The following is a 26,211-nucleotide window of genomic DNA, read 5'->3' as shown; positions in this document are numbered from 1 at the left end:
TAAATTATATTAATAATATAACTATACGATGAGCAAAAACTCAACCCACAATATAATGTAACTATGATGTAACATGTATCGAGCCACGCTATAATGACCATGCAAAACTCGACCCGTGCTATAATGACCACGCAAAACTCGACCTACACTATAATGACAATGGCGTATCAATCGCACTTATATATATTGACCGTAACTGTGTAATGGAACTATGTAATTATGTAATCGAACCAACACCGCGCCTTTTGACCAGGGTTACAATGTTTGACTGATCGATTTACCGTCGACAGTAAATCGCTATCCTACTCTTTATGATATCCAAAATGGTCATATTTGTCACGTCCATCATCTCGCCTGTCATAACCCCTATCTCTGTACCTATTAAGTCCAGAAGGGCTTCGGCTACTTGTTGATTTGTGGTAGCACTGGATGTGCTCTAAGTCTCAAATTTTGTAGGGAGGCTTGGGCACATGTATTCCAAAGTACCCAGAAACCATTTTGGGAAATTCCACACGGAAACAGTTTTATTAAAATAATTAATTATTTTTAATGGGTCCCTCAGTCTAAACTTAGGAAAAAAAAATTTCTACGTAAATACTAATTCTATTAAAAAAGAGAAAATTTATGTACAATGAGGTCGAGACCTCAGAGGGGGCAGATGCCAGCCCTCAGCCAGATATTCAAAGATATACATTTCATGCTTTCTGCTGATTTCACATTACAGACTTCAAAAGATTTTGTGTTGGACCATGACCCCCTGAGATATTTCTATTCTGCTTCTAACATGACATAGCTAACATCTTTAGAAATTTTACTAAGATGCATACTATCATGCCCGCCATTAATCAAAAAGACAAAATGGTACCCATCAAACCCACAGTTGTAACAGTAAACAGAGAGCAGGTTGGCTAGCGCCACGAGCTTAAACAAGAACATAAACCAGACATAGGACCATAGACTTGGAAACGAAGACACATAGTCAAAATTACACAGAGCAGAGGCAAGAATGCCACCCGTCGATGATAAGCCGGCCTTAGTCTGCATGTCGCGGAGAGTCAGACATGTCCTTATCCACCTGGCTAGACGAAGCGACCCAGGTGACGAAGCCATTGTCATCATTTCCTTCAATGCCGCCTTCAGGAGTAGTCACCAGATTGAGAATGCAACCTGCACGCTGAGACGGCCCACAGGCCAGAATCTCGTTCTGAGTTGAGTCGACCGGATGCAGAGGCTCTTCAGATTCAGGGGTGTCATCCTGCATATTGTCCGTGTTAGACACCACCCCGGCCATTTCCCCTTGAAGAACGCTATCTTCCTGAGATTGAGAGGAAGTAGCATGAGCCGAGCTGATAGGATTACTCTCTTCCTCAACAAGAATAATTGTGATGCTTGCCGTCAATACAGGCCTGTTGAGCCTACTGTGGAAGGTGAACCTGGTAGTCTGAAAAGAATTGTGCGAAAGAGACCCAGCTTGACCCGGGGGCGGAGAAGAAGGGGAGGCTGATGCAATGGGAATGACATTCTGCGGAGCAGGCCGAGAGGTTCTTCCTCTATTCCCAGTGTTGCTTCCTCTGCGCGGGATTCCTCGACGGCGAGGCATACTTAGGATAACAGGCTGACTGAGAAAGGGAAGGAGGCGGAGCTGACGGGTGAGAATTTGAGCGCAGAGGAGCCCAATAACATCAATTAACCAGGCGAGCTTCCAAATACGTTGAGCCAGGCAAGGGTGCGGGAAGAATTCCGAGCGGAGGTGAAATAAACCAGTGACAATGGCATGAATTAAAAACGAAGCCATACATAAAATCTTACCCAAATGCTCTTGAACCAGGCGCTCATAAATGCTGAACTGTGTGACCAACATACCGTTCTACAGCGGATTCAATTCGCGTGCCTTTGAAGGTGTCTGCCAGCCCGAGGCGCATGCGATGGGGGCCGTCCGCCAGCCAGGTGCAGGGCCAGCTGCTTGCTCTGTGCGGCCCCTCATAAATAACATTGATTGCCACCCGCATCCGGGTTCTAAACTTAGGAAATTAAAATAATTAATGAATATTAATGTAACTATGGGTGTAACTTCTACAAGAAGATGAGGATCAAGCAGAAATGATCTTAGCCATTGATTAGCTTTTAATCTGGATCGTTGAATGTCAACGAGAAAATTATTTAAGGAAGCTTGAGGGTCATTTGGAAGACATAGAGTTCATCAGTCAGATCGAATTGTTGAAGCTAGAGACAGCGCAGTGATTCCGTAGTGATCACGCAAAGAGGGGCAGAGAGAGTTTTGGTTGGAGGATCTTCTCTGAAGCCAAGAATACTCCACAGAGAGGCGGAGAGACACACAGAGGAGGCAGCGCAATGCCCAGATAGGGTGACACAGAGCCAGGAATGGCTCACGCAGGGCCCACGTAGAGCAGCACAAAAGCCTTCCACACAAAGGTCCGAAATTCGTTGAGGAGGTTTGACGTTCTGAGCCGGGAGGGTTGGAGTTAGCTCCTAAGAGAAAATCGATCCAGCAAAGTGGTGACATAAGGCCTTAGAGGCTGTGACGCAGGCCCACGCAGTGACTACAAAGGGGCAGTGCAGAAGTAGCCTCGGACTCGTTGGTTTCGCTGTCAGATCAATCAAGACTTGCAGTGTAGAGTGAGGTAATCTCACTAATTTCTTCTACCGAGTGATATTCTCTATATTGGATTGCCAGCAAGGCATCGAGAGGTTGTATTCAGAAATAACTTCTGCTTAATAATAAAAACCCTCAGATTCTCTACACTGGTTTTCCCGCAATGGGTTTTCTGGGGACGTTTGTCCAAAAATCACTGTGTCATTTGTGTTGTATCTTTCTCTTGTTCAGTTTCTTGTTTCGGCATATTATTTAAATGGTGTAGGTTGCAATGTATGTATTTCAATGTTTGTCGTAGGAAACTGCAAATAACTTGTTCATGTAAATCTAACAAGTAGGAGAAATATCATTAGTTGCTGCAGTAGGGATTCTGGTTTAGGAATTTTCACATGGTCTCGGAGCTGCAGGCGAGACAAGAAGAGCAGTGCTAGAGAACCCAGCGCTGAGCAGAGAAGGAGGTCAAATAGCTGCAGGAGACAGCAGTTCGAATCCCCAAAGGGATTGCGCAAGCCAAGCCAGGAGGGCTGAATTTTCGAGGAAAATCTCTCTCTAAGTGAGTCGACAAAGAGGAAAGGCTTCCAAATCAAAATTTTGTCATGCTAGAGGGAGTAGCGCTAAGCCTTAGCGTGAGGAAAGAGCTGGTCGGACATTGTTTTTTTGCAGGCAGTTTGTTGGGCAGAAAATCATCAAAAGAGACAGGAGAAGCATCGTGAGAATTTTTCCTCAGTAGACTTCCCGCCAAGAAGTCCATTTTCTTATTGCCCGAGCAGCAGCAGTAAGAAACAGAGAGGAGCATTTCTACATTTTCGTGGCAGAGATGGCAGCGAGTGGACTGTGAGATCAGGATAGGTTGGATGGGGGATCCAACTATGAGATCTGGAAGACAAGGATGTTGTGTCTTCTAGATGAGCATTTTCTCAAAGTCTATGGCGACAGCGTGGTGGTTGAACCCATGGATCCAGATCAGCTGAAGAAGTACAAGGGAGAAATAGCGAATGCCAAGAGGATGATCCTTGACGGAGTAAAGGATCACGTGGTATGTCACAATCCTAGCAGAGGGACTGCTAAGGAGATGTGGGATGCCTTGGCAACACTGTATCAAGGATCTTTCGAGCCGCGGAAGATGTACTTACAGCAGAAATTGAGATCTGCACAGATGCAGAAGGGGGAACGCATTTGATCCATTTCTCACAAAGCTTCAGGAGACCCGGGACGAGTTAACAGTTGTGGGGTCTACACCTCAAGGTTCCGAGATGGTGAGACTGGCCCTAGATTCAGTCTCAAAAGAATGACAAGTCTTTGTCCAGAGTATCTTGGGCAGGGTGAGTTTGCCGAATTGGGATGAGATGTGAGCAGCTCTTAAGCAAGAGGAGTTGAGGAGAGATCTAGTCAAGTGTAAGCTTGACGGAAGCAGCGACAGTGAGTCGAAGCCCAAGGAGGAGGAAGAGAATGCAACCCTTACATCCAAGGGGCAACAAGAGCAGCAGAGGCAGAAGAAAGACGTCTCGAAGATCAAATGCTTCAGGTGTGGTGAAATGGGTCACAACGCAACACAGTGTCCTCCCAAGAAGAAGGGAAAAGATGACAGGCATGATCTGAAGGTTGTACTCGCGAAGATCGAGGAGGAGTTTTCCATCACAGCCGAGATACCTCAAGGAGGGAGTTGGGTTGATTTACAGTTGTAGTTCGAAAGAGCTACAAATGAGCAAGATCCTTAAGGAGCCCACATCTCGGATCAACTCCTTGCTACGGAAGCCCAGATTAGTAGTAGCAGGATGGACTAAGCGTCAAATGGTGCAGAGGAGTGTTGGAGCGATAGATGCAGTGGCTAGAACGCTATGTCTGAGCAGCGTAGTGCAGAGTTGCAGCACTGCAAGGAGACACGGTGCAGTAGCAACAGCAGCGCAGTGGCTTCAGAGGGATAGCGTGGGACTAGAAGCAGTCAGATCTTCAGCATCAAGATGCATCTATGCTGAACACTTGTTCAGATTTTGGGATGTTTCTCAGTTACAGTGTAGATGAAGTGTTAGCAATGGCAATGCTAGCAGCAGCACAGATGCAGCACTTGAGAGGGGGTTGTAGTACGGATGCAGTGTTAGCAGCAATACAGTTGCAGCAGTAGCGCAATAGTTGGTCGACAACATGCCAGACATCAGCAGCACAGAGGACAATGTTATGAAGCCAGGGTGATGCTTTGGTGGGAGGCATTGCTAGAGCACATTCCTCGCTAAGAGGGAGTGTCGATTTCTGGTAGCATTGGATGTGCTCTAAGTCTCAAATTTTGCAAGGAGACTTGGGCACATGTATTCGAAAGAACCCAGAAATCGTTTTGGGAAATTCCACTTGGAGACAGTTTTATTAAAATAATTAATTATTTTTAATGGGTCCCTAAGTCTAAACTTAGGAAATTAAAATAATTAATGGGTATTAATCTAACTGTGGGTGTAACTTCTAGAAGAAAACTAGGATCGAGCATAAATGATCTTATCCATTGATTTGCTTCTAATCTAGGTCGTTGAATGTGAACGAGGAGATTATTTAAGGAAGCTTGAGGGTCATTTGGAAGGCACACAAAGAGTTGATCAATCATATCGAATGCTGAAGCTAGAGACAGCGCAGTGATTTCATAGTGATCACGCAGAGGGGTACAGAGAGTTTTGACTAGAGGATCTTCTCCAGGGCCAAGAATACTCAGCAGAGAAGCAGAGAGACACATAGAGGAGACAGTGCAGTGCCCAGAGAGGGCGACACGGACCCAGGAAGGGTTCACACAGGGCCCATGCAAAGCAGCGCAGAAGCCTTCCACGCAGAGGTCTGAAATTTGCAGAGGAGGTTTGACATTATGATAAGGGAGGGATGGAGTCAGCTTCTGAGAGCAAATTGATCCAGTAAAGAAGTCACACAGGGCCTTAGAGGCTGCGACGCAAGCCCACGTAGTGACTGCATAGGGGCAGCGCAGAAGTAGTCAGGGACATATTAGTTCAGCTATCGGATCAGTGGAGACTCACAGTGTAGAGTGAGGTAATCTCAGTAATTTCTTCTACCAAGTGATATTCTCTATACTAGATTGCCAACAAGGCATCCAGAGGTTGTATTCGGAAGTAACTTTTTCTTAATAATAAAAACCCTCAGATTTGTTGCACCGGTTTTCCCGCATTGGTTTTTTCCGGGGACGTTTGTCTAAAAATAACTATGTCATTTGTCTTGTATCTTTCTCTTGTTTAGTGTCTTGTTTCGGCATATTATTTAAATGGTGTAGGCTGCAGTGTATGTATTTCAATGTTTGTTGTAGGAAACTGCAAATAACTTGTTCATGTAAATCTAACAAGTAGGAGAAATATCATTAGTTGCTACAGTAGGGATTCCAGTTTAGGAATTTTCACTCCTTTCCCTATAGTTGTTTCGATCATAAGAGCTTCAGCTCTGTAGTTGCTTGGTCAAGATGGGCTTCGCTTCTGCATCATTGAGTGGTGGCTTCCCTTTTCTTGCTCTATTCAGACAAATTTGCAGCTCCTTGATCAGGCTCTGTAACTCTACCATTTTCCCTTCAAGTCTTTCCATTTGAGCACCATGTGACTTTGAGACAGATCGTTGATGGTTACACAGAATTGCTACCTCCTTGTTTGCACGTTGATAATCAGCAACCTTCTTTGGTGCAATGATACCAATTGTATCCTGAAGCAACCTATCCAATGTGATAGATGCATTCTATGTGCGGAAGACTTTTGTTGTAAGGCCAGGCATAATTTCCTTAAGATGAGCATTTAGCTTGCTTGTGTCAAGCTTATCAAACAAGTCATCCCCGCCACTTTTACCCTTTTTGAAATCACCAATCGCCTAGTAGACTCGTTCATCTACCTCAACTATGTTAAAGTATTGAATTGAATCCTTACCTAGGAAGTCAAACTGCAGAGATTTTGGTTCAAGTAATTGCACATTCTCCACTTTTAATGTGCAACAACCAACTATATCAGCCTCATCGTCATCCTTCTCATTTCCAGCTCTCAGAGCAAGCCTATCAATAGGGTAAGTTGCCACAACAATTTGTCTCTTGGTTTCATCCTTTGCTTTAAAATGTCTTGTATATGTTTCTCGAATGTTATCTATCTACTCCTTCAACATTCTTGCTTTCTCGTACTTTTCCTTGTCACTTTGACCTTTCAAAGAACTACTCGCAGCTAAGAATACATATTTGAATTGCTTTGGATTGATTGGGTCATTTTAAAAAGCCAACCACGTGACAAAGTTATCATGTCTAACCTCTTTCCACATGTGGCCAGGTATTGTACACTCCGGAATCGGAGCCTTTGACCAAATATTAATTGTACTATCCTCTGCATAAATTCTCTTCTTCAATTTACCCATCTTAGGATGCTCTCCACGGCCACAGAATAATCTTGGGGGCTCAACTCTAAAATTGCAAACCTTCTCTTTCACTCCATCAACAATTGCCCATGTGTATTTTTCCTCTTGCTTTAGTTTTTCTTCTTTCAAAGCTTTCTTTTCCTCTGCACTCATTTGTTTCTTCTTCTCTTTTTCCCTGAGATGCCAATCATAAATTGGTGTAAAATCGCAGAGTTCAAACTTTTGAATAACATGCTTTGGCCTAAGAATTTTCTTCCAATCATGCCAAAAGTTCTCTATGAATTTCGGCTTTGTTGCATAGTTAGTGTCCTTCATGACAGCAAACATAATGGCAACCTCCTCTTCTTTAGGAGTTAGATCAACTGGTTTGCCATTGTAAAGCAACTTAACTCCATGAGGCTTGTAAGGCGGAGGGAAAATCACTCCATTGTGCTGCAAAGTTGTCCACTTTTGACCTTCTCCAGATCTAGGAGGCAATTTCCCCCATTTCAATTTTTTTTCACTACTTGTTATGCTCTTAACTGGTAGCACCTTCTTCTTGAAATCCTTTGACCTTCTCCAGATCTAGGAGGCAATTTCCCCCGTTTCAATTTTTTTTGCACTGCTTGTTATGCTCTTAACTGGCAGCACCTTCTTCTTGAAATCCTTTGGCTTTGCTATAGAAGGCGATGGCTTTGCTAAAGAAGGTGATGGCTTTGCTAAACAAGGTGATGGCTTTGGCAATTCAGTTTTCTTCAAGTGTTGTGTAATTGGAATATCATCCTCATTTTCAATATAATCATCGGGATTTATCTTAATCTTCTCCGTCCTCTCTTCCTTGACAACTTTTTCGATTGAGGAAGGTAGCTTTGCTAAAGGAGGTGATGGCTTTGCCATTTGTTCTTTCTTCATGCGCTGAGCAATAGGAATTCCATCCTCATCATCACTAAATTCATCAACCTCTCCCTTAACCTCTGGTTCTGCTTTCACTTTGGGTTCTGGTGATACCCCTGATGACTTGGCCATTTTGGTGACTGGAGAGCTTAGACTCTTATACCACTAATCTGAAGGTTTCTTCTTGGAATTAATTTCAATTTTAACAGATTGAGTTTTTCCATTTTTTTGTTTCTTAACCAATCCATTTGGTTTGTTCTTTAGTGCTACATTATTTACATCACTATCCATAACGGAACCTGTATTGTCTTGTTTTAGATTGTCTCTTGTTGATAAAGGTTTCTCATCTTCAGAGTCATCACTATCCATGAGGGAACTTTCATTGGGAGATTTTGGTTTGTGTCTTAACGCTAAAGGATTTTCATCCTCAGAGTCAACACCATGCATAGGGGAACCTTCACTGGGTGGTTTTGCCGATTGTTTTACTTGAAACCTCATACGCAAGGGAACATCATCATCTGAATCATTCTCAGACTTCTCAGACTCTATTTGCATTGATTCTTTAGGCTGAATACATTTGCTAGTAGGCAGCAAATTGCAACTTTTTTTTGAATCTCTATGTTGGAAATACTAAGAGGGGGGTGAATCAGTATTTCTTTTCAATTGTTACTTTTACCAGTTAGATCACTTATATTTAGAATACAAAATGAACAATAAGAATAAATATTTTTACTAATTTCTTCAATAAATCAAGTACAATATATGTAGGGCTCCAACCCTAGGTGAAGACACCGATCTTCAATCTCCCAAGGTCCACCCTGTATTTGCCAAGCACCGACTTGGACTTCCAAGGCTCCAACCTTGTCAATTTTGAGGCACCAACCTCAAGGGCTCCAACCCTATATCTGGTTCAAGCTCTGACCTGGTTTCTTGAGGACTTTGATCCTCTAGGGCTCCAACCCTATCTTATCCAAGGCACCAAGCTTAAGTTTAGGAGCACCAACTCCAAGGACACCAATCCTATATTTTCCAAGCACCAATCTAGACTTTCCATGGCACCAACTCCAAGGGCTCCAACCCTATAGCTTCACTTTGTCAAGGTATCTTTGGTTATACTTCACGACTCCCAATGTTTTCTTCAACAAGCCCTATCAATCTTTAGCTACGCCTTCACTTAGTCTCCATGTCACATCATCAATGACAACCTTGTTCTTCACATGAAGGTGTCACCACTGCTCTTCATGTTACCCAAACAAAACTTCTTCAAGGTCACCTCATAATGGCTTCAATGCATCATGGTCTTCAATGATCTCCACAAATCTTCAATATGTTGCTTCACAAAGTTCTCCAACTCTGCCCTATTTTGTTCTCAAGAGAAGACTTCAACAAGCTCTATTTGTCCAATCCCAATAAATCAACACTTCAACCACAACAACTATGACAACTTCGACCACGACAGCCTCAACGACGACAACTACGACAGCTTCAACCACGGCAACTACGGCAGCGTCGACCACGGCAACTACGGCAGCTTCGACCACGATTTTATGCCCAAACAGAATTATCCTTTTTTCTCATCGTAAACAATAGTCTCCTTGTTCTCCTTTGCCTTTTGTCTTCTCTTGTACTTCGTATCTGTGAATTCTTGCCTGAATTGTTGATCAAAATGAAGTGTTTAGACGTCTATTTATAGAGATTTCGTTTATAACTGAAGGGACATGTCTATTTGAAGTGAGGCCAACTTGTATGACTGAATGTAGGTCGGCTCACTGCTAGGAATAATTTCCTTAACTTAAAAATTCAATATCTCACAAACTATTGGGAGTTTCGAGGCAAATAAAGGCTCGTTAGAAAGAGGAAAAAATCCTCTTTAAGATGGTCTAGGATCCATTTTCAAAGGATGCCTCCAAGGTGTCCAAAATAATTTTTCTTTGTGACTGTCCTTAAATTTTATGCATAAAAAGTTTGGGACAGCATGAGGAATGTTTGGGACAGCGTGGCTTCTTCATTGTTATCAATGTCATCATAGGATCATAGAGTCATTATGTAGGAGTGCAACATCCATGTAGCATGACGCATGAACAATGTCATGATATACTAGTGCAGTCATAGTGCAACATCATTAGGATAACTCCAAAATAATCTTCCAACCATCAAATGATCTCCAACCATGTTATCAAGACCTCATCAAGTGCCATCATCAATTGTGGTCATTCATCAAGAATATGACATCATCAAATGTAGTCCTCCATATGTCATCAAGGGCTTCTAAATACTTGGCACTTGGCACTTCTTAAGACTTCTTCATTAGTGACTTGACATATTAATTGATGACATTCTTATGAAACAAGAGTTATGACATCATCATTTGGAACCAGGCATCTCAACAATATTTTCCATCTCATCTAGTGCCATATTGACATCAATGACAACCTAGATTAACAATCTCCCCCTTTGTCATTGATGGCAATATTCTTTCCCTTTCAACATTCTCTCCCCCTTTGACATCAATGGCAAACGGGGTGCCCAAGTACTCCCCCTGTCAAGCTTCTTTTCTTTACAAATAGTAGTTCTTCATAGGTATGTTACTCCCCCTGTCATGGTGCTCTTCTTTCTGGCAATGTGGTCCATGATAGATGTGCTTAAATTCCTTCATGTGATGAACCAACTCCCCCTCATGAAAGATTACCTGCTAATGATCAAGTGGAAGAGATCTTCAATAATAATCCATCGAATGAAAAAGGGCTATATTCTTCAAGGTGTGTTCCTGAGAGATGATCTATCAAAGAATGATTGTCCATATATCTCATCAAGGATTTCATAAGACTCATTCACGAATGGCTTCTGTAAGAATGCCTAATCATCATAAGCTCCCCCTAACTATATGCATGGTATTCCTTTTGGCAGAGTTTCCCCATCAAATGCTTAAATTGTAGAAGATCAGGTCAACAACATGTGTTGTTGGCTAGAGAGTTCAAGAGATTTTCATATTGTATTTGCTTCCTTCTCCATACTTGTGTAAATTTCTTTTCTGGCATAATTCTATCTTGAGTAGGTGCCCAAGTCAAGTTACAATTACGTGCCATATGTCCAATGTTATGACACTTGAAGCACTCTATGTTGATCATGAAAAAGAATTCATGACTTCTTGCAAAATTGCTTCTCGGATATTGATAGGGAACATTATAATTATCTATGTAAGATGCCCTGCAATCTTTTGCCATGCGCCCAAAGTTTGTACAAGAATAGCAATAACCAAGAAATATACTTTGGTACCTGGGAGAAGAAGGTTTCCTTTATGTACTTCTGAAGTCTTTTTGCCTTGGGATCCTTTGATGATAACCATTTCTTCTTGTATCCTTGACACCATCTGCATTTCTTCTTGGAGGAAGGTTTCTTCCATAGTTGTCTTGACTCTTTTCCTTGCCTTTGTTGGAACTGGGAGCATCAACATTTCTTCCTAGCTTCGTCACATCCTTGTTGTTTGAAGCATTAGGGTTTGCATCATTCTCACTTGAGGATTCACCTACATAGCCAAGCCCTGATTTATCAAGGGGAGACCTTTGATGATTTAAGATGTCATCTAGGGTTTGAGAGCTTTTCAAGTTCTTATTCAGCAAGTCAACTTCCTTTTTAAGAAACACAATTTCTCCTTTCAACTTTTCACAATCATCATCTTTCATAACTAGTTGCTTCTTCATTTCTTCCATCATATTGGTTGCTTCACACAATTGGGCCTTAAGAGAAGTGATTTCTGATTTTAACTTGGTGATGTCATCATCCTTTTCTTCTAGTTGGCATATCATGGTGTTTCTCTCCTTTTCAGCTTCATCAACTTGTCCTTTTATGAATTTCAAACCTTCCATAACCTTCTCAGCTCCTTGTGCTTGTTTCCATACTTCTTCTAGTTGAGATCTAGGGGAGGAGACCTCTTCCTTGTATTGACCAATCTCTGCTTCAAGTTTGTTCAAGATTTTGTGCTTTTGTTCAAGGTGGCTTGACAAGGTATCTCCCCGTTTCTTTGCCTTATCCAATTGATTTGTCATGGATATGACTTCTACATGACGCTTTCTCTTGTTTCGATAAAATTCTTCTTTAATCTTGGTGAGCTCCTCATCTCTTTCTTGTACTTGAAGCTTGACAAGGTCAACTTCCTTCCTTGTCTTGTCCTGGTCACCAACTTGCACTTTCTTCTTAAGTTCCTCATTTTCCTTTTTCAAATTGTTAATCTCTTCCATGGTAGCCATAAGTTTAGTGAGGAGATCTTCTTCAAAATCTTTTTCATTCTCTTCATCTTCTAGGTCTTCTTTAGCCTTGATGTTATCACTCTTATCTTCACCTTCCTTGATGGGCTCTGGATTTCCTTCTTGTTTTCCATCATTTTCTTGACTAGAGATCATTGTCAATGCTCCTTTTGAGTGAAGATCATGAATTTTATCCCATATGCCTTTTGCTAATGAACATTTTTCAAAATTGGCCTTCATAGAATCAGGTAGCCCATTCAAGATTGCTTTCATTGCTCTTGTATTATGTTCCTTGGATTCTCCATCCATCATGCTATCAACAATCACCGATTTCCAAACTTCAATGCCTTGAGTCTTTAAGAAATTCCTCATTCTTGCCTCCCATATATCAAAATTTCCATTGAACAATGGAGCCTTCATAAATTGATTGACTTCAATTTCGGTGGTTGAGGGAGACACATCTTTAGGAGGATTGGAGACTTTCTTCCTTGGCTTCGCCATTTGTGTTCTAATGATCAACCTTCAAGCTGTTAGGCCTTGACTAAAGGTACTGGCTCTGATACCAATTGTTCGAAATACTGAGAGGGGTGAATCAGTATTTCTTTTCAATTGTTACTTTTACCAGTTAGATCACTTATATTTAGAACACAAAATGAACAATAAGAATAAATGTTTTTATTAATTTCTTCAATAAATCAAGTACAATATATGTAGGGCTCCAACCCTAGGTGAAAACACCGATCTTCAATCTCCTAGGCTCCAACCTGTATTTGCCAAGCACCGACTTGGACTTCCAAGGCTCCAACCTTGTCAATTTTGAGGCACCAACCTCAAGGGCTCCAACTCTATATCTGGTTTAGGCTCCGACCTGGTTTCTTAAGGACTCTGATCCTCTAGGGCTCCAACCCTATCTTATCCAAGGCACCAACCTTGAGTTTAGAAGCACCAACTCCAAGGACACCAATCCTATATTTGCCAAGCACTAGACTTTCCAAGGCAACAACCCCAAGGGCTCCAACCCTATAGCTTCACCTTGTCAAGGTATGTTTGGTTATACTTCACGCCTCCCAATGTTTTCTTCAACAAGCCCTATCAATCTTCAGCTACGGCTTCACTTAGTCTCCACATCACATCATCGATGTCAACCTTGTTCTTCACATGAAGGTGTCACCACTGCTCTTCATGTTACCCAAACAAAACTTCTTCAAGGTCACCTCATAATGGCTTCAATGCATCATGGTCTTCAATGATCTCCACAAATCTTCAATATGCTGCTTCACAAAGTTCTCCAACTCTACCCTATTTTATTCTCAAGAGAAGCCTTCAACAAGCTCTATTTGTCCAATCCCAATAAATCAACACTTTGACCATGACAACTATGACAACTTCCACCACGACAGCCTCAACCACGCCAACCACGGCAGCTTCGACCACAGCGACTACGGCAGCTTCCACCACGGCAACTTCGACCACGTCAACTACGAGAGCTTCGACCCCAGCAGCTAAGGCAGTTTCGACCACAATTTTATGCCCAAACAGAATTATACTTTTTTCTCGTCCTAAACAATAGTCTCCTTGTTCTCCTCGACCTTCCGTCTTCTCTTGTACTTCATATCTCTGGATTCTTGCCTGAATTGTTGATCAAATGAAGTGTTTAAATGTCTATTTATAGAGATTTTGTTTATAACTGAAGGGACACGTCTATTTGAAGTGAGGCCGACTTGTATGACTGAATGTAGGTCGGCTCACTGCCAGGAATAATTTCCTTAACTTAAAAATTCAATATCTCACAAACTATTGGGAGTTTCGGGGCAAATAAAGGCTCGTTAGAAAGAGGAAAAATCCCTCTTTAAGATGGTCTAGGATCCATTTTCAAAGGATGCTTCCAAGGTGTCCAAAATAATTTTTCTTCGTGACTGTCCTTAAATTTTATGCATAAAAAGTTTGGGACAGCATGAGGAATGTTTGGGACAGCATGGCTTCTTCATTCTTTGGCTTCTTCATTGTTATCAATGTCATCATAGGATCATAGAGTCATTATGTAGGAGTGCAACATCCATGTAGCATGACGCATGAACGATGTCATGATATACTAGTGCAGTCATAGTGCAGCATCATTAGGATAACTCCAAAATAATCTTCCAACCATCAAATGATCTCCAACCATGTTATCAATACCTCATCAAGTGCCATCATCAATTGTGGTCATTCATCAAGAATATGACATCATCAAATGCAGTGCTCCATATGTCATTAAGGGCTTCTAAATACTTGGCACTTGGCACTTCTTAAGACTTCTTCATTAGTGACTTGACATAATTGATGACATTCTTATGAAACAAGAGTTATGACATCATCATTTGGAACCAGGCATCTCAACAATATTTTCCATCTCAGCTAGTGCCATATTGACATCAATGACAACCTAGATTAACACTCTGGCCATTGTGTTTTTTGTAGCTCCTTTTCGCAATATAGACTCCTCATGTGTTAGGATATTTAGACACATAGGAAATAGTCAAGTATAACTTGGTCTAGTGTATAGTTAGGTAAAGTGTGTTTCTTTGCTATGTGTTTTTTTTAACTTACAATCGGACGGTCACGATATGTTCTAGACATGAAATGATCCAACGGTTCATTCTCTCCTCGATATTACCAACACTTGATCCATGGCTTAACACCCGATTGGTCCATGATCTCTATTTAAAGAGCATGGAGGGTCATTTGTAAGGTGACCGTTCATGAGAGAAGCTTATGTAAATTTTCTTTCTTTTACATTAATAAATTGCCTGAAGTGGCCGCGTTGGCTCGGACCGTGGACTGTTTCCCTCTTAGAGGGTTTTAACCACGTCAAGAACACTGGTGTACCGATCTGTGATCTGTTTGTGAGCGGTGTTCTTTGGTGTTCTATCTAAGGAATTTACCCTGTAAATTCCTACATCATGACTTAAAGGTTTGCCATCTTTAGAATCATCAATGTCTTCTTCACAATTTTCATCATTGTTATGATATTGTTCATCTTCTTGTTTTTCAAGATAGTCCTCATCCACAACATCTTCATCTGGATCATCATCTTGACTTACATAGTCTTCATCGATATCATTTTCACCTTCATCATTATCTATTACATCTTCATTTCCATTATGATCATTCTGATCAAAATCTTCTTCTCATGCTTCACCTTGTTTCATTTCTTCACTATCGTTATCATCTTCCTTATTATCGATTTCCTTTAGATGTGTTGTAACTTCTGCACATGATTTTTCTAATCGCTGAAATGCTTCTTGAATTTTACTAAACTGCTCAATGAATTCAGGCCGAAAACTTAACAGCGTATTGTGCGGCGGATAACATTCAAAGACTCGCATGGCTCTGATACCGCTGAAGCAACAAAACTTATAGCTTCTTGACTAAAATGTAAAATACACAAATGTACTTTGTAAATAATATTTTATTAAGATATATAAATGTACAAGGATGATTGAATGTTACAATAAGACCCTGTGTATATACCTAGTAGGTGTCCTTTCATGATTGAGCATCACTTTTAGACATGCCTTTTCACTTAAGGACTATTTAACACAATCGTTATTTTGATTTTTTATTATTTACATTATTTATATTTATTTTATTTTGTTATGAATTATATTCATAACACCATGCTCCATGGGTCTTTTTTTTCCTTTTAATAAAGTGACTTCATAAGGTTTTATTCCTTAATTAATTAAAACTCAATTAATAATCACTTTTAATTTAATTACTCAATATCATCTTAGAGATCACATTAAATAATTAAATTAATTGTCTCCTGACTTCTATTCCCAGAAAGGGCCATTACAACACCATCCATTGGGACCATGTTTTCCTTTCACAAGGATATAACATACACACAGAGATATATGAGGCCAACTATTCAATCAGGATCTAGGTGAATGGAAAAGACAACATTCCCTGCTCATGGAAGAAAGTCAAACTCACTTAGAATAACTAATGATAATTATCTATTAGGAGAATTTGTACAGTTGTTGAGTCAAATAAGAAACAGAAAAGAAAGCATACTAATTATTACAGACAAATGGGAACTAGTGAATCACAAGATTGAAGAAAGTAATGTTAATGAACGAGCGAGACATATTACCATCATCTAGGAAGGAGACAAGGTAGAAGAAAATGAAATATTTCTTCCAACTAAAACATCTATTTTGAACTATAGAAGTACAGCACTGCTATAGCAACTAACGAATACAAATAAAAATGCTGGCATAAACCAGAATGCATGCATAAACCACAATTTAAAAATAATTGTATAAAGCCTAGGGAGAAAAGCACAACTAGAAATTGATCTAAAGTTAGTTTGACCATGCTATCTAAACATATTTGCAATGCACGAGCCTAATAAATTGTCATTACAGCTAAAATATTATATGGCTGTCTGGGTGATCAATATGTAAAAAGGAGGTTCAGAAACAAAGAGAATCAAATAACCGAAGGTTACAGAAAATTAGACATTCTAATAGACATGAAGTATTAACTGTTTATTTCTGAACACAAGGAAACCAATGGCAGTCATAATTTGAATTCTAACTTCGAATCATCAATTATACATATAATCTGTAAAATGCATGAAAGAGCATAAAGCGTTTGAATACAATCTAGCTACAAATTAATGTGCTGGAACAATATAAAGTACACAAAAACAAACCTGCTTTAATGGAGCTCTATGATAAGATGCAATCACATGGCAATCTTCAGAGGAAGCACACCTTTTCAGAAATCTCCGGAACTCATCAAGGGAACTTTGATTACTGTGTAACGCTTCAACCTTCGCTCCTGCACAGTTAGCTAGGCATGCAACTTTCCCAAATGTGATACCATCAACTTTCACCTTTTCCAAAGGTTCACAGCAGTCAAGCATAGATTCATCAAACCAGCGCCATGGCCCTGAAAAACCATTTAAAATTTTTCTTTTAACAAGAATGAAACTTTTAGGAAGTTAGTAGACAATGAAGAATATTAAGTGATGAGTATGAGACTCTCATAGTTGAGAAAAGTGTAGCATAGTTTCATGTTACAATAATATGACAACAGGAAAATGTTGATTTGTAGTAGCATCAGATGTGCTATAGCCATGAAATTTGTTGGATAGGCTAAAGCACATGAAATCTCCAAGACCCAGGAGAAATTCCACCCATTTAGAGAGATATTAAAATAATTAATATTTTTAATGGAGTTCCTAAGTCTAAACTTAGGAAAATTAAAATATTAATGGGTATTAATATAAATCTGAGTGAGAAGGTTCTAAATGACATGGATCAAGCTAAATCTAATCTTAGCCGTTGATTAGGGACTTAATCTCGGCCGTTGAAGACTCAATAGGAAAAATATAAAATGTTGATTTGGGGTAGCATCGGATGTGCTTTAGCGACAAAATTTGGTGGAGAGGTTAGGGCACATGAGATCTTCAATACCGAGAAAGGGTTTGGCCAGATTCTAAACAGTTTGAGAGATACTAAAATAAATAATATTTTTAATGAAGTCCCTAAGTCTAAACTTAGGGAAATTAAAATATTAATGTGAATTAATATAAAACTATGTTAGAATGGTCCAAAAGACATGGATCAAGCCAGATTTAATCTTAGTCGTCGATTAGGGACTTAATCTCGGCCATTGATATGTCAACGAGAAAAGTATAAGAGGAGGCTTGAGGGTCACTTGGAGAATACACTAGAGTGATCAGTCATTCTATTCTCTAGAGCGGGGCTTGCTAAGAGAGACAGAATTAGTGATCAGTTGCAGCGAAGGGCAGTGAGTACGAGGCAGAGAGGCAAGGACAGTGCCAAGAGACCAGTGCAGAAGCAGAGAAAGGTAGACGCAAAGCTAGAGGGAACAACGCAGAGGCAGCAGAGACAGCGCAAAGCCAGAAGGGCCTGCGTCATCCATGGAAAGGCTGCAGGAGTGACAAAGAGAGCCAGAGAGGTTGCACAAAGCCTCAGTAGGCTGACGCTGAGCTTCAGATTGTGTTGGAGAGGGATTTCATGGAGCAGGCTTTCCGAATACCTTCTTCTGAAGAGAGGTATTGCTGCCAGATTTTTTATCTCTGTCGGGATAGCCAATTTGGCACCCAGTGTACTCTGAAAAGAGCTGCTTAATAATAAAACCCTCAGATAACTGCACCGGTTTTCCTGCATTGGGTTTTTCCAGGGACATTAGTCCAAAAATAACGGTGTCATTGGTGTGCTTGTTTCTGTTTCCTTCAGTTGATGATCTGAAATGTGTTGAGCATGCACTTGTATTTATTTTCAGTGTTTACATGGTAAATAACATGTTAATTAACAGAACAAGTAGGTAAGAATAAATCAGTAAAGTGCATGGAGGGTTTCTAACTGGTAGACTTAGAAACTTCAACATGGTATCTGAGGGAGGTTGCAAATCATAGGAGAACTAAGGACATCAGCGGAGCAGCAGCAGCAAAAAACAATTGTCCCGAATGACAGAAGTTGTTCCTAGCAGCAAGGAAGGGAAGACGCAGTGCTTGCGTCATCAAGTTCGGGGCCAAGAAGAGGCTACGCAGATGCTGAAGGAGGCAAAGACAAGCTCACGCAGAGCCACGCAGAGGCCAGGAGGGCTGACGCAGTTGGCTGAGGGAGCTAGTTTGTCGGTGCCGAGACTGCGCAGAGCCTAGGAGTTCTCACCTTCAGATTGGTGGGGTTTAGGAGGCTGTGGGTAAGTTGCAGAGTGGCACTGGTGAGGTACTGTAGTCAGAACAATACCTAACAGGGCAAGGCCAAGGAGGAGGTAGTTGCTACCGAGGGTTTCTAGCCGAGAAATCCGGATCAGTGGTGCAGTTGCACAGACGATCAGAGTAGGGGGCATCTTGACACCGACAGAAGGGATTCTAGGAGGGAAATCAAGGCTCAAGGGGAATCACATCAAGAACTTCCAGGAGGGAAGTTGAAGAGCAGCATGGCACTACACGGAGTAAGAGATCAGGACAAACTGGACAGAGACTCAAACTTCGCAGTCTGGAAGGCCAGAATCTTATCCGTACTTGACAGAAATTGTGTCAAGCACTTCGCCTTGAGGACGATAGCGATCCCAGTTGACCCAGCTGATAACGACAAGTACGAGGAGGCAATGGCAACGACCAAGAGCATCATTCTTGACAAGGTCAAGGACAATGTAGTACCACACATTGCCAAGAAGGAAACGGCAAATGAGATGTGGGAGGCCCTAAAGAAATTGTACCAACATACTTTTGTGCAGAGAAGGATGTTACTAGAAAATCAATTGCGGTCATACCAGATGAAGAAGGGAGAAACGATCGACACCTTCCTCGGTCGACTGAATGAGATCCAGGATCAACTGACTTCCATAGGAGTAACGCCAGATTAGGAATTGATGGTGAGAACCCCGAATGCAGTCTCAGAAGATTAGGAGGTATTTATCCAAAGTACACTGGGCAGAGTAACCCTTCCACATTGGGAGGAAATGTGCGCGGCTCTTCACCAAGAAGAGATCAAAAGGCTAAGCAAGGCGAGAAGCAGCGGCAAGGGGATCAAATTCAAGGAGGAGGACAATGTTGCCCTAGCATCTGAGGGAAACCAAGAGAAACGGAAGAAGGACCTCTCCAAGGTCAAATGCTTCCACTGTGGGGCGCTGGATCATTATGCGACCCAGTGTCCAAGGAAGAAAAACAAAGGAGAGGCCTTTGAGACCAAGGCAGCACCAGCAAGGGTAGAGAAGGAAGTGGAGACAGACGATGATTGTGCCATGAGTGCACACACGCCACCTGAGCGGAAGTGGGGAGACATCGAGCTGCAGTCAAACAAACTACAGGCGATGAGGGGCAAGTTCCTCGAGGTACCCAGCCTCTTGGATTAGACCATGCTGCGAGAGCCCCGAAGAGGAGCAGCAGGACTGGCGGATGTGGGTAGAGATGGATGCGGATGAAGAGGCGAGAGAGCTACAATGCAAAATTCCCGGGACAACAGGAGGTTAGCAGGTTGCAACAGTGCGAAATGCACATGGTTGTTGCAACAGTGCAGAATGGCACAAAGAGGTGTGCAACGGTGCGAGATGCAGGGAGTTGTTGCAGCAGTGCAGAGGTCAGAGAGGGAGCACTTGTCAGCGGCAGAGAGAGCTTCAGCATCAGGAGTACTCTAGCCTGACAAAGAAGTCAGAGTTGGGAGATCAGTTACTTACTTCTCAGTAATTGAGTTGCAGTGTAGCAGTTAGCAGTGGTAGTGCTATGGGCAGCACGATGCAACATGATGAGAGGAGATGCAGTGCAGATGCAACAATGGCAGTGGCAGGGCCATGGGCAGTAGCACGAATGCAGAGGGAGATGCAACATAGGATGCAGTAGTGCAGATGATGATGGGAAACAGGCCTAACATCAGCACAGGGACCGATGCCAGATGATCAGGGTGATACTCAGTAAGGAGTATTGCTAGAGCACAGTCCTCGCTAAGAGGGAGTGTTGATTTGGGGTAGCATCGGATGTGCTCTAGCCACGAAATTTGGTGGAGAGGTTAGGGCACATAAGATCTCCAATACCCAGAAAGGGTTTGGGCAGATTCTAAACAGTTTGGGAGATATTAAAATAATTAATATTTTTAATGAAATCCCTAAGTCTAAACTTAGGGAAATTAAAATATTAATATGAATTAATGTAAAATTGTGTTAGAATGGTCCAAAGGACATGGATCAAGCCAGATCTAATCTTAGTCGTCGATTAGGGACTTAATCTCAGTCATTGACATGTCAACAAGAAAAGTATAAGAGGAGGCTTGAGGGTCACTTGGAGAATACACTAGAGTGATCAATCATTCTATTCTCTAGAGCGCGGTTTGCTAAGAGAGATAGAATCAGTGATCAGTTGCAGCGAGGGGCAATGAGTACGAGGCAAAGAGGCAAGGATAGTGTCGAGAGACCAGCGCGGAAGCAGAGAGAGGCAGATGCAAAGCCAGAGAGAGCCAAGCAGAGGTAGCAGAGACTACGCAGAGCCAGAAGGGCATGCGTCATCCATGCAGAGGCTGCAAGAGTGATGCAGAGAGCTAGAGAGGTTGTGCAGAGCCTCAGTAGGCTAACGCAGAAGGTTTCAGGCTGACGCAGAGGCCAACAGGGCTGATGCTGAGCTTTAAATTGTGTTGGAGAGGGATTTCGTGGAGCAGGCTTTCCGAATACCTGCTTCCAAAGAGAGGTATTACTACCAGATTTTTTATCTCTGTCGGGTTAGCTAGTTTGGCACCCAGTGTACTCAGAAAAGAGTTGCTTAATAATAAAACCCTCAGATAGCTGCACCGGTTTTCCCGCATTGGGTTTTTTCAGGGACATTAGTCCAAAAATAACGGTGTCATTTGTGTGCTTGCTTTTATTTCCTTCAGTTGATGATCTGTAATGTGTTGAGCATGCACTTGTATTTATTTTCAGTATTTACATGGTAAATAACTTGTTAATTAACAGAAGAAGTCGGTAGGAATAAATCAGTAAAGTGCATGGAGGGTTTCTAACTGGTAGACTTAGAAGCTTCAACATAAGAGGAGGCTTGAGGGTCAGTTGGAGATACACTGAGATTGATCAGTCAGTTCAATTTTTTGGAGCGAAGTTTGCTGAGAGAAACCGAACAAGTGATCTGAGTTGCAGCGAGGCGCAGTGAGTACATAACAGACAGGCAAAGATAGTGCCAGAGGTTCAGCGCAGTGATTGAGGAGGCTACCCAGAGCCAGCCAGACTGCGCAGAGGCTGAGGGGCCTGCGTGGATGACGCAGAAGGCCAAAGAGCTAATGCAGAGAGGCAGAGGGCTGATGCAGAGGGTTCCAGAGCTACGCAGAGGCTAGCAGGGCTGACGCAGAGCCTTGGAGAAGCACCGAAAGGATTTTCGTGGGGCAGACTAGTGCTGAGAAGCTGAATATCTGCTTCCGAGAAGAGGTATTACTGCCGTGTAGAAATCTCTGTTGGGTGAGCCAGTTTGGCACCCTAGTTGTACTTAAGAAAGCTGCTTAATAATAAAAACCCTTAGAACTACTACACCGGTTTTCTCGCATTGCGTTTTTTCGGGGACGATTGTCCAAAAATAACAGTGTCCCTTGTGTGTTTATCTATTATTTCAGTTGATGATTTGTATATGAGTTGAGACTACATTTGTGTTTATTTTCAGTGTTTATATAGTTAAATAACTTGTTAAGGAATAAACAAGTAGGTGAAATAAACCAGATAATGTAGTAGGAATTTCTGACGTGTCAGACTTAGAAAATTCAACATGGTATTAGAGCATTGCAGATCACAGGAGGACTGAAGACGTCAGCATAATCAGAAATATTTGCAGCAGTAGCAGCTGTCCCGAGAGAGAGAGCTGCTCCTAAGCAGAAAGCAGTAGAGAGAAAGTGACGCAGAGGGTCTGCCTCATCATTTCAAGCCTGAGAGAGGGCCAGCGTAGAGGCAGAGAGAGAAAGAAGAAGATCACGAAGAGCCACGTCATCCTACTCAGTCAGGTAGGCTTGACGCAGTTGGCCAGAGGAGTGATTCAGCCTTTGCCAGATTGCGCAGAGCCGAAAGGCTCAGTTTCTTTAGTTGCTGGGGCATAGGGAATTGTGGGCACATTGTGGATTAGGAAGCTGGTGGGGTGTTGTTGCTGTCGAAGCAGAACAATACCTAACAGGACAGAACTAAGGTAGAGGGGATCGCTGCCTTGATGGATTTCTAGCCAAGAAATCCAGGGAAATCGAGACTCAGAGGGAATCTAGGAGAGAACTTCCAGGAGGGAAGTCGAGACTCAAAAGGTGTCCAGAAAAGGGGCGGAGATGGCAATCAATGGATTGAGGGATCAGGACAAGTTGGACGGGGCCTCCAACTTTGTCATCTGGAAGGCCAGGATCCTGTCTGTTCTAGATAGACATTGTATCAAGGGCTTCGCCTTGAGAACCGTGGCTATCCCAGTTGACCTAGCTGATAATGAAAGGTATGAGGATGCAATGGCGAAGGCAAAGTGCATAATCCTTGATGGGGTCAAGGATCATGTAGTACCGCATATTTCCGAGAAAAACACGGCAAAGGAAATGTGGGATACCTTGATGACATTGTATCAGGGCACTTTCGTGCAGAGAAAGATGTTGTTGGAGAATCAGTTGTGGTTGTATCAGATGCAGAAGGGGGAGCAGATAGATCTATACCTCAGTAGGTTGCAAGGGATTCGAGACCAACTTACTTCCATAGGGGCCACACCGGATCAGGAGTTCATGGTGAAGACCGCCCTAAATGCAGTCTCTGAGGATTGGGAGACATTTGTCCAAAGCATTTTGGGCAGAGTTGATCTTCCAGGATGGGAAGAGATGTGGGCAGCTCTTCGCCAAGAAGAGATCAGACGGTTGACCAAGGCAAGAAGTAGCAACAAAGGAGGTCGAATCAAGAAAGAGGAAGAGGAGGATGCGGCTTTGGCATCTGCAGGACAGCAGGGGAAGAGGAAGAAGAAGGACATCTCCAAGGTAAAGTGCTTCCATTGTGGGGAGCTAGGTCATTATGCAACCCAGTGTCCCAGGAAGAAGAATAAGGGAGAGGCTTCTGACTCCAAGGCAGCTTCAGCTAAGGCGGAGAAAGAAGTCGAGACGAATGACGATTATGCCATGAGTGCTCAAGCACCTCTAAAGAAGAGGTGGGGTGACATCGAGCTGTAGTCAGGAGGACTACAGAAGATGAGAGGCAGGATCCTTGAGGTACCCAAACTCTTGGATCATATCCGACTACGGGAGCCCCGAATGATAGTAGCAGGATGACAGATGTCGGTAAAAGCAAGATGTGGATGGAGCGACAAGGGAGTGCTAGAGTGTTGGGATCTGTAGCAGTGCCGTGGGGGTCGCAGCGGTGCGAGATGCACAGAGGTGTTTGCAGTAATGCGAGATGCACAGTGGAGGTTGTAGCAGTGCGAGAGGCACAAAGATGGTTGCAACAGCGCAGAGACAGCAGAGGGAGCACCAAATAGCAGCAAAGGTAGCTTCAACATCAGGAGGCTTCCGGACTAACAAGAATGCCAGTATTTGGGTAGATCAGTTACTTCTCGGTAACTGAGTTGCAATGCAGCAGTTAGCAGTGGTAGTGTTATAGGTAGCATGATGCAGCATGTTGAGAGGGAGCTACAGTACAGATGTAGCAGTTGCAATGGCAGATCCATGGGCAGCAATACAGGAGGCAGCAATGCAGTGAATGTAGGGCAGCAGGCCCAGCATCAACACAGGTACCGATGCTGGAGAATCAGTCTGATGTTCAGTAGAGGAGCATTACTAGAGCACATTTCTCGCTAAGATGGAGTGTTGATTTGTGGTAGCATCGGATGTGCTCTAGCCATGAAATTTGGTGGATAGGCTAAAGCACAGGAGATCTCCAAGACCCAGAAATGGTTTGGGGAAATTCCACCTGGTTAGAGAGATATTAAAATAATTAATATTTTTAATGGAGTTCCTAAGTCTAAACTTAGGAAAATTAAAATATTAATGGGTATTAATATAAAACTGGGTGAGAAGGTTCTAAATGACATGGATCAAGCCAAATCTAATCTTAGTCGTTGATTATGGACTTAATCTCTGTTGTTGAAGACTCAACAGGAAAAGTATAAGAGGAGGCTTGAGGGTCAATTGGAGATACACCAAGATTTATCAGTCAATTCGATTTTCTGGAGTGGGGTTTGCTAAGAGAAATCGAACAAGTGACCTGAGTTGCAGCGAGGGGCAGTGAGTACATAACAGAGTGGCAGAGATAGTGCCAGAGGACCAACGCAATGATTGAGGAGGCTACCTAGAGCCAGCCAGAGACTGCGCAGAGGCTGAGGGATCTGCGTGGGTAACGCACGCAGAGGCTGAGGGGCCTGCGTAGGTGACACAGAAGGCCAGAGAGCTGACGCAGAGAGGCAAAGCGCTGACGCAGAGGGTTCCAAAACTACGTAGAGGCTAGCAGGGCTGACACAGCCTTGGAGAAGCGTCGGAAGGATTTTCGTGGGGTACACTGTTGATTTAGGGTAGCATTGGATGTGCTCTAGCCACGAAATTTGGTGGAGAGGTTGGGGCACGTGAGATATCCAATACCCGGAAAGGGTTTGGGTAGATTCTAAACAGATCAGGAGATATTAAAATAATTAATATTTTTAATGGAGTCCCTAAGTCTAAACTTAGGGAAAATAAAATATTAATGTGTATTAATATGAATCTATGTTAGAGTGGTCCAAAAGACATGGATCAAGCCAGATCTAATCGTAGCCGATGATTAGGGACTTAATCTCGGTCGTTGATATGTCAACAGGAAAAGTATAAGAGAAGGCTTGAGGGTCACTTGGAGGAGTACAAGAGATGATCAGTCATTCTATTCTCTAGAGCGGGGTTTGCTAAGAGAGATAGAATCAGTGATCGGGAGAGAAGCTGAGAGGCATTGAGTACAGAGAAACAGAGAAGGCAGAGATTGTGTCGGGAGAGCAGCGCAGCAGCCAAGGAGAGTGACGCAGAGCCAGCAAGGGCTCACGCAAGGCCATGCAATGGCAGCCAAGTGTTGCGCAGAGCACCAGAGGGGCCAGTGTAGCTGACGCAGAGGCTCCCAGCGCTGATGCAGGACCTCCTGGGGCTGACGCAAGCCAAGAAAGGTTGACGCAGGGCCAGCGTGAGACAAAGAGGGGCTGGCGCAGTCCAGATTGGGCAGACGCTGGGGTTGCAGGAGCAGTTTTGTGCTGAAGCACTGGCGGAAGGATTTTCCAGGGTTTCAGCCAGGAGATTTCTCTCAAACTGTGAGATATAGCTGCAAAGGAAATTCTCTGCTGGGTAGGCCAATTTCAGCACCCAGATTGTACTCTGATATTGCTTAATAAGAAAACCCTCAGATAGCTGCACAAGTTTTCCCGCATTGGGTTTTTCCAAGGACATTGGTCCAAAAATAATGGTGTCATGTGGTGTGTTTGTTCTTGTTTCTTTTCGTTGCTCATTTGTAATATGTTGAGCATGCACTGGTGTTTATTTTCAGTATTTACTTTATAAAATATTTGTTAAAGAAAAATAACAAGTAGGTAGGAATAAATCAGAAAAGGTGCATGAAGGGTTCTAAACTAAGTAAAATTAGAAACTTCAACATGGTATCAGAGAT

At 42.6% G+C, this 26,211-nt stretch overlaps 1 protein-coding gene and 1 pseudogene across 2 annotated transcripts in view; both read right to left on the bottom strand.

The window, feature by feature from the left end:
• Window positions 1-26,211, bottom strand: part of LOC149251678 (glutathione gamma-glutamylcysteinyltransferase 1-like) — a 463,832-nt gene that overhangs the window by 391,849 nt on the left and 45,772 nt on the right. For both annotated transcript variants that reach the window (XM_089459519.1, XM_089459520.1), the window contains exon 3: window positions 16,799-17,037. In XM_089459519.1, coding sequence (XP_089315645.1) covers window positions 16,799-17,037 — 239 coding nt within the window. The remainder of the gene's footprint in view (window positions 1-16,798; window positions 17,038-26,211) is intronic.
• Window positions 6,032-15,464, bottom strand: LOC149251679 (DNA topoisomerase 1 alpha-like; annotated as a pseudogene).

Source organism: Pinus tabuliformis, chromosome 7 (genome assembly GCF_031772625.1).
Source record: "Pinus tabuliformis cultivar Carrire ecotype Pingquan chromosome 7, CPIR1, whole genome shotgun sequence".
NCBI lineage: Eukaryota > Viridiplantae > Streptophyta > Pinopsida > Pinales > Pinaceae > Pinus > Pinus tabuliformis.
This window is presented reverse-complemented; position numbering and strand designations above follow the sequence as displayed.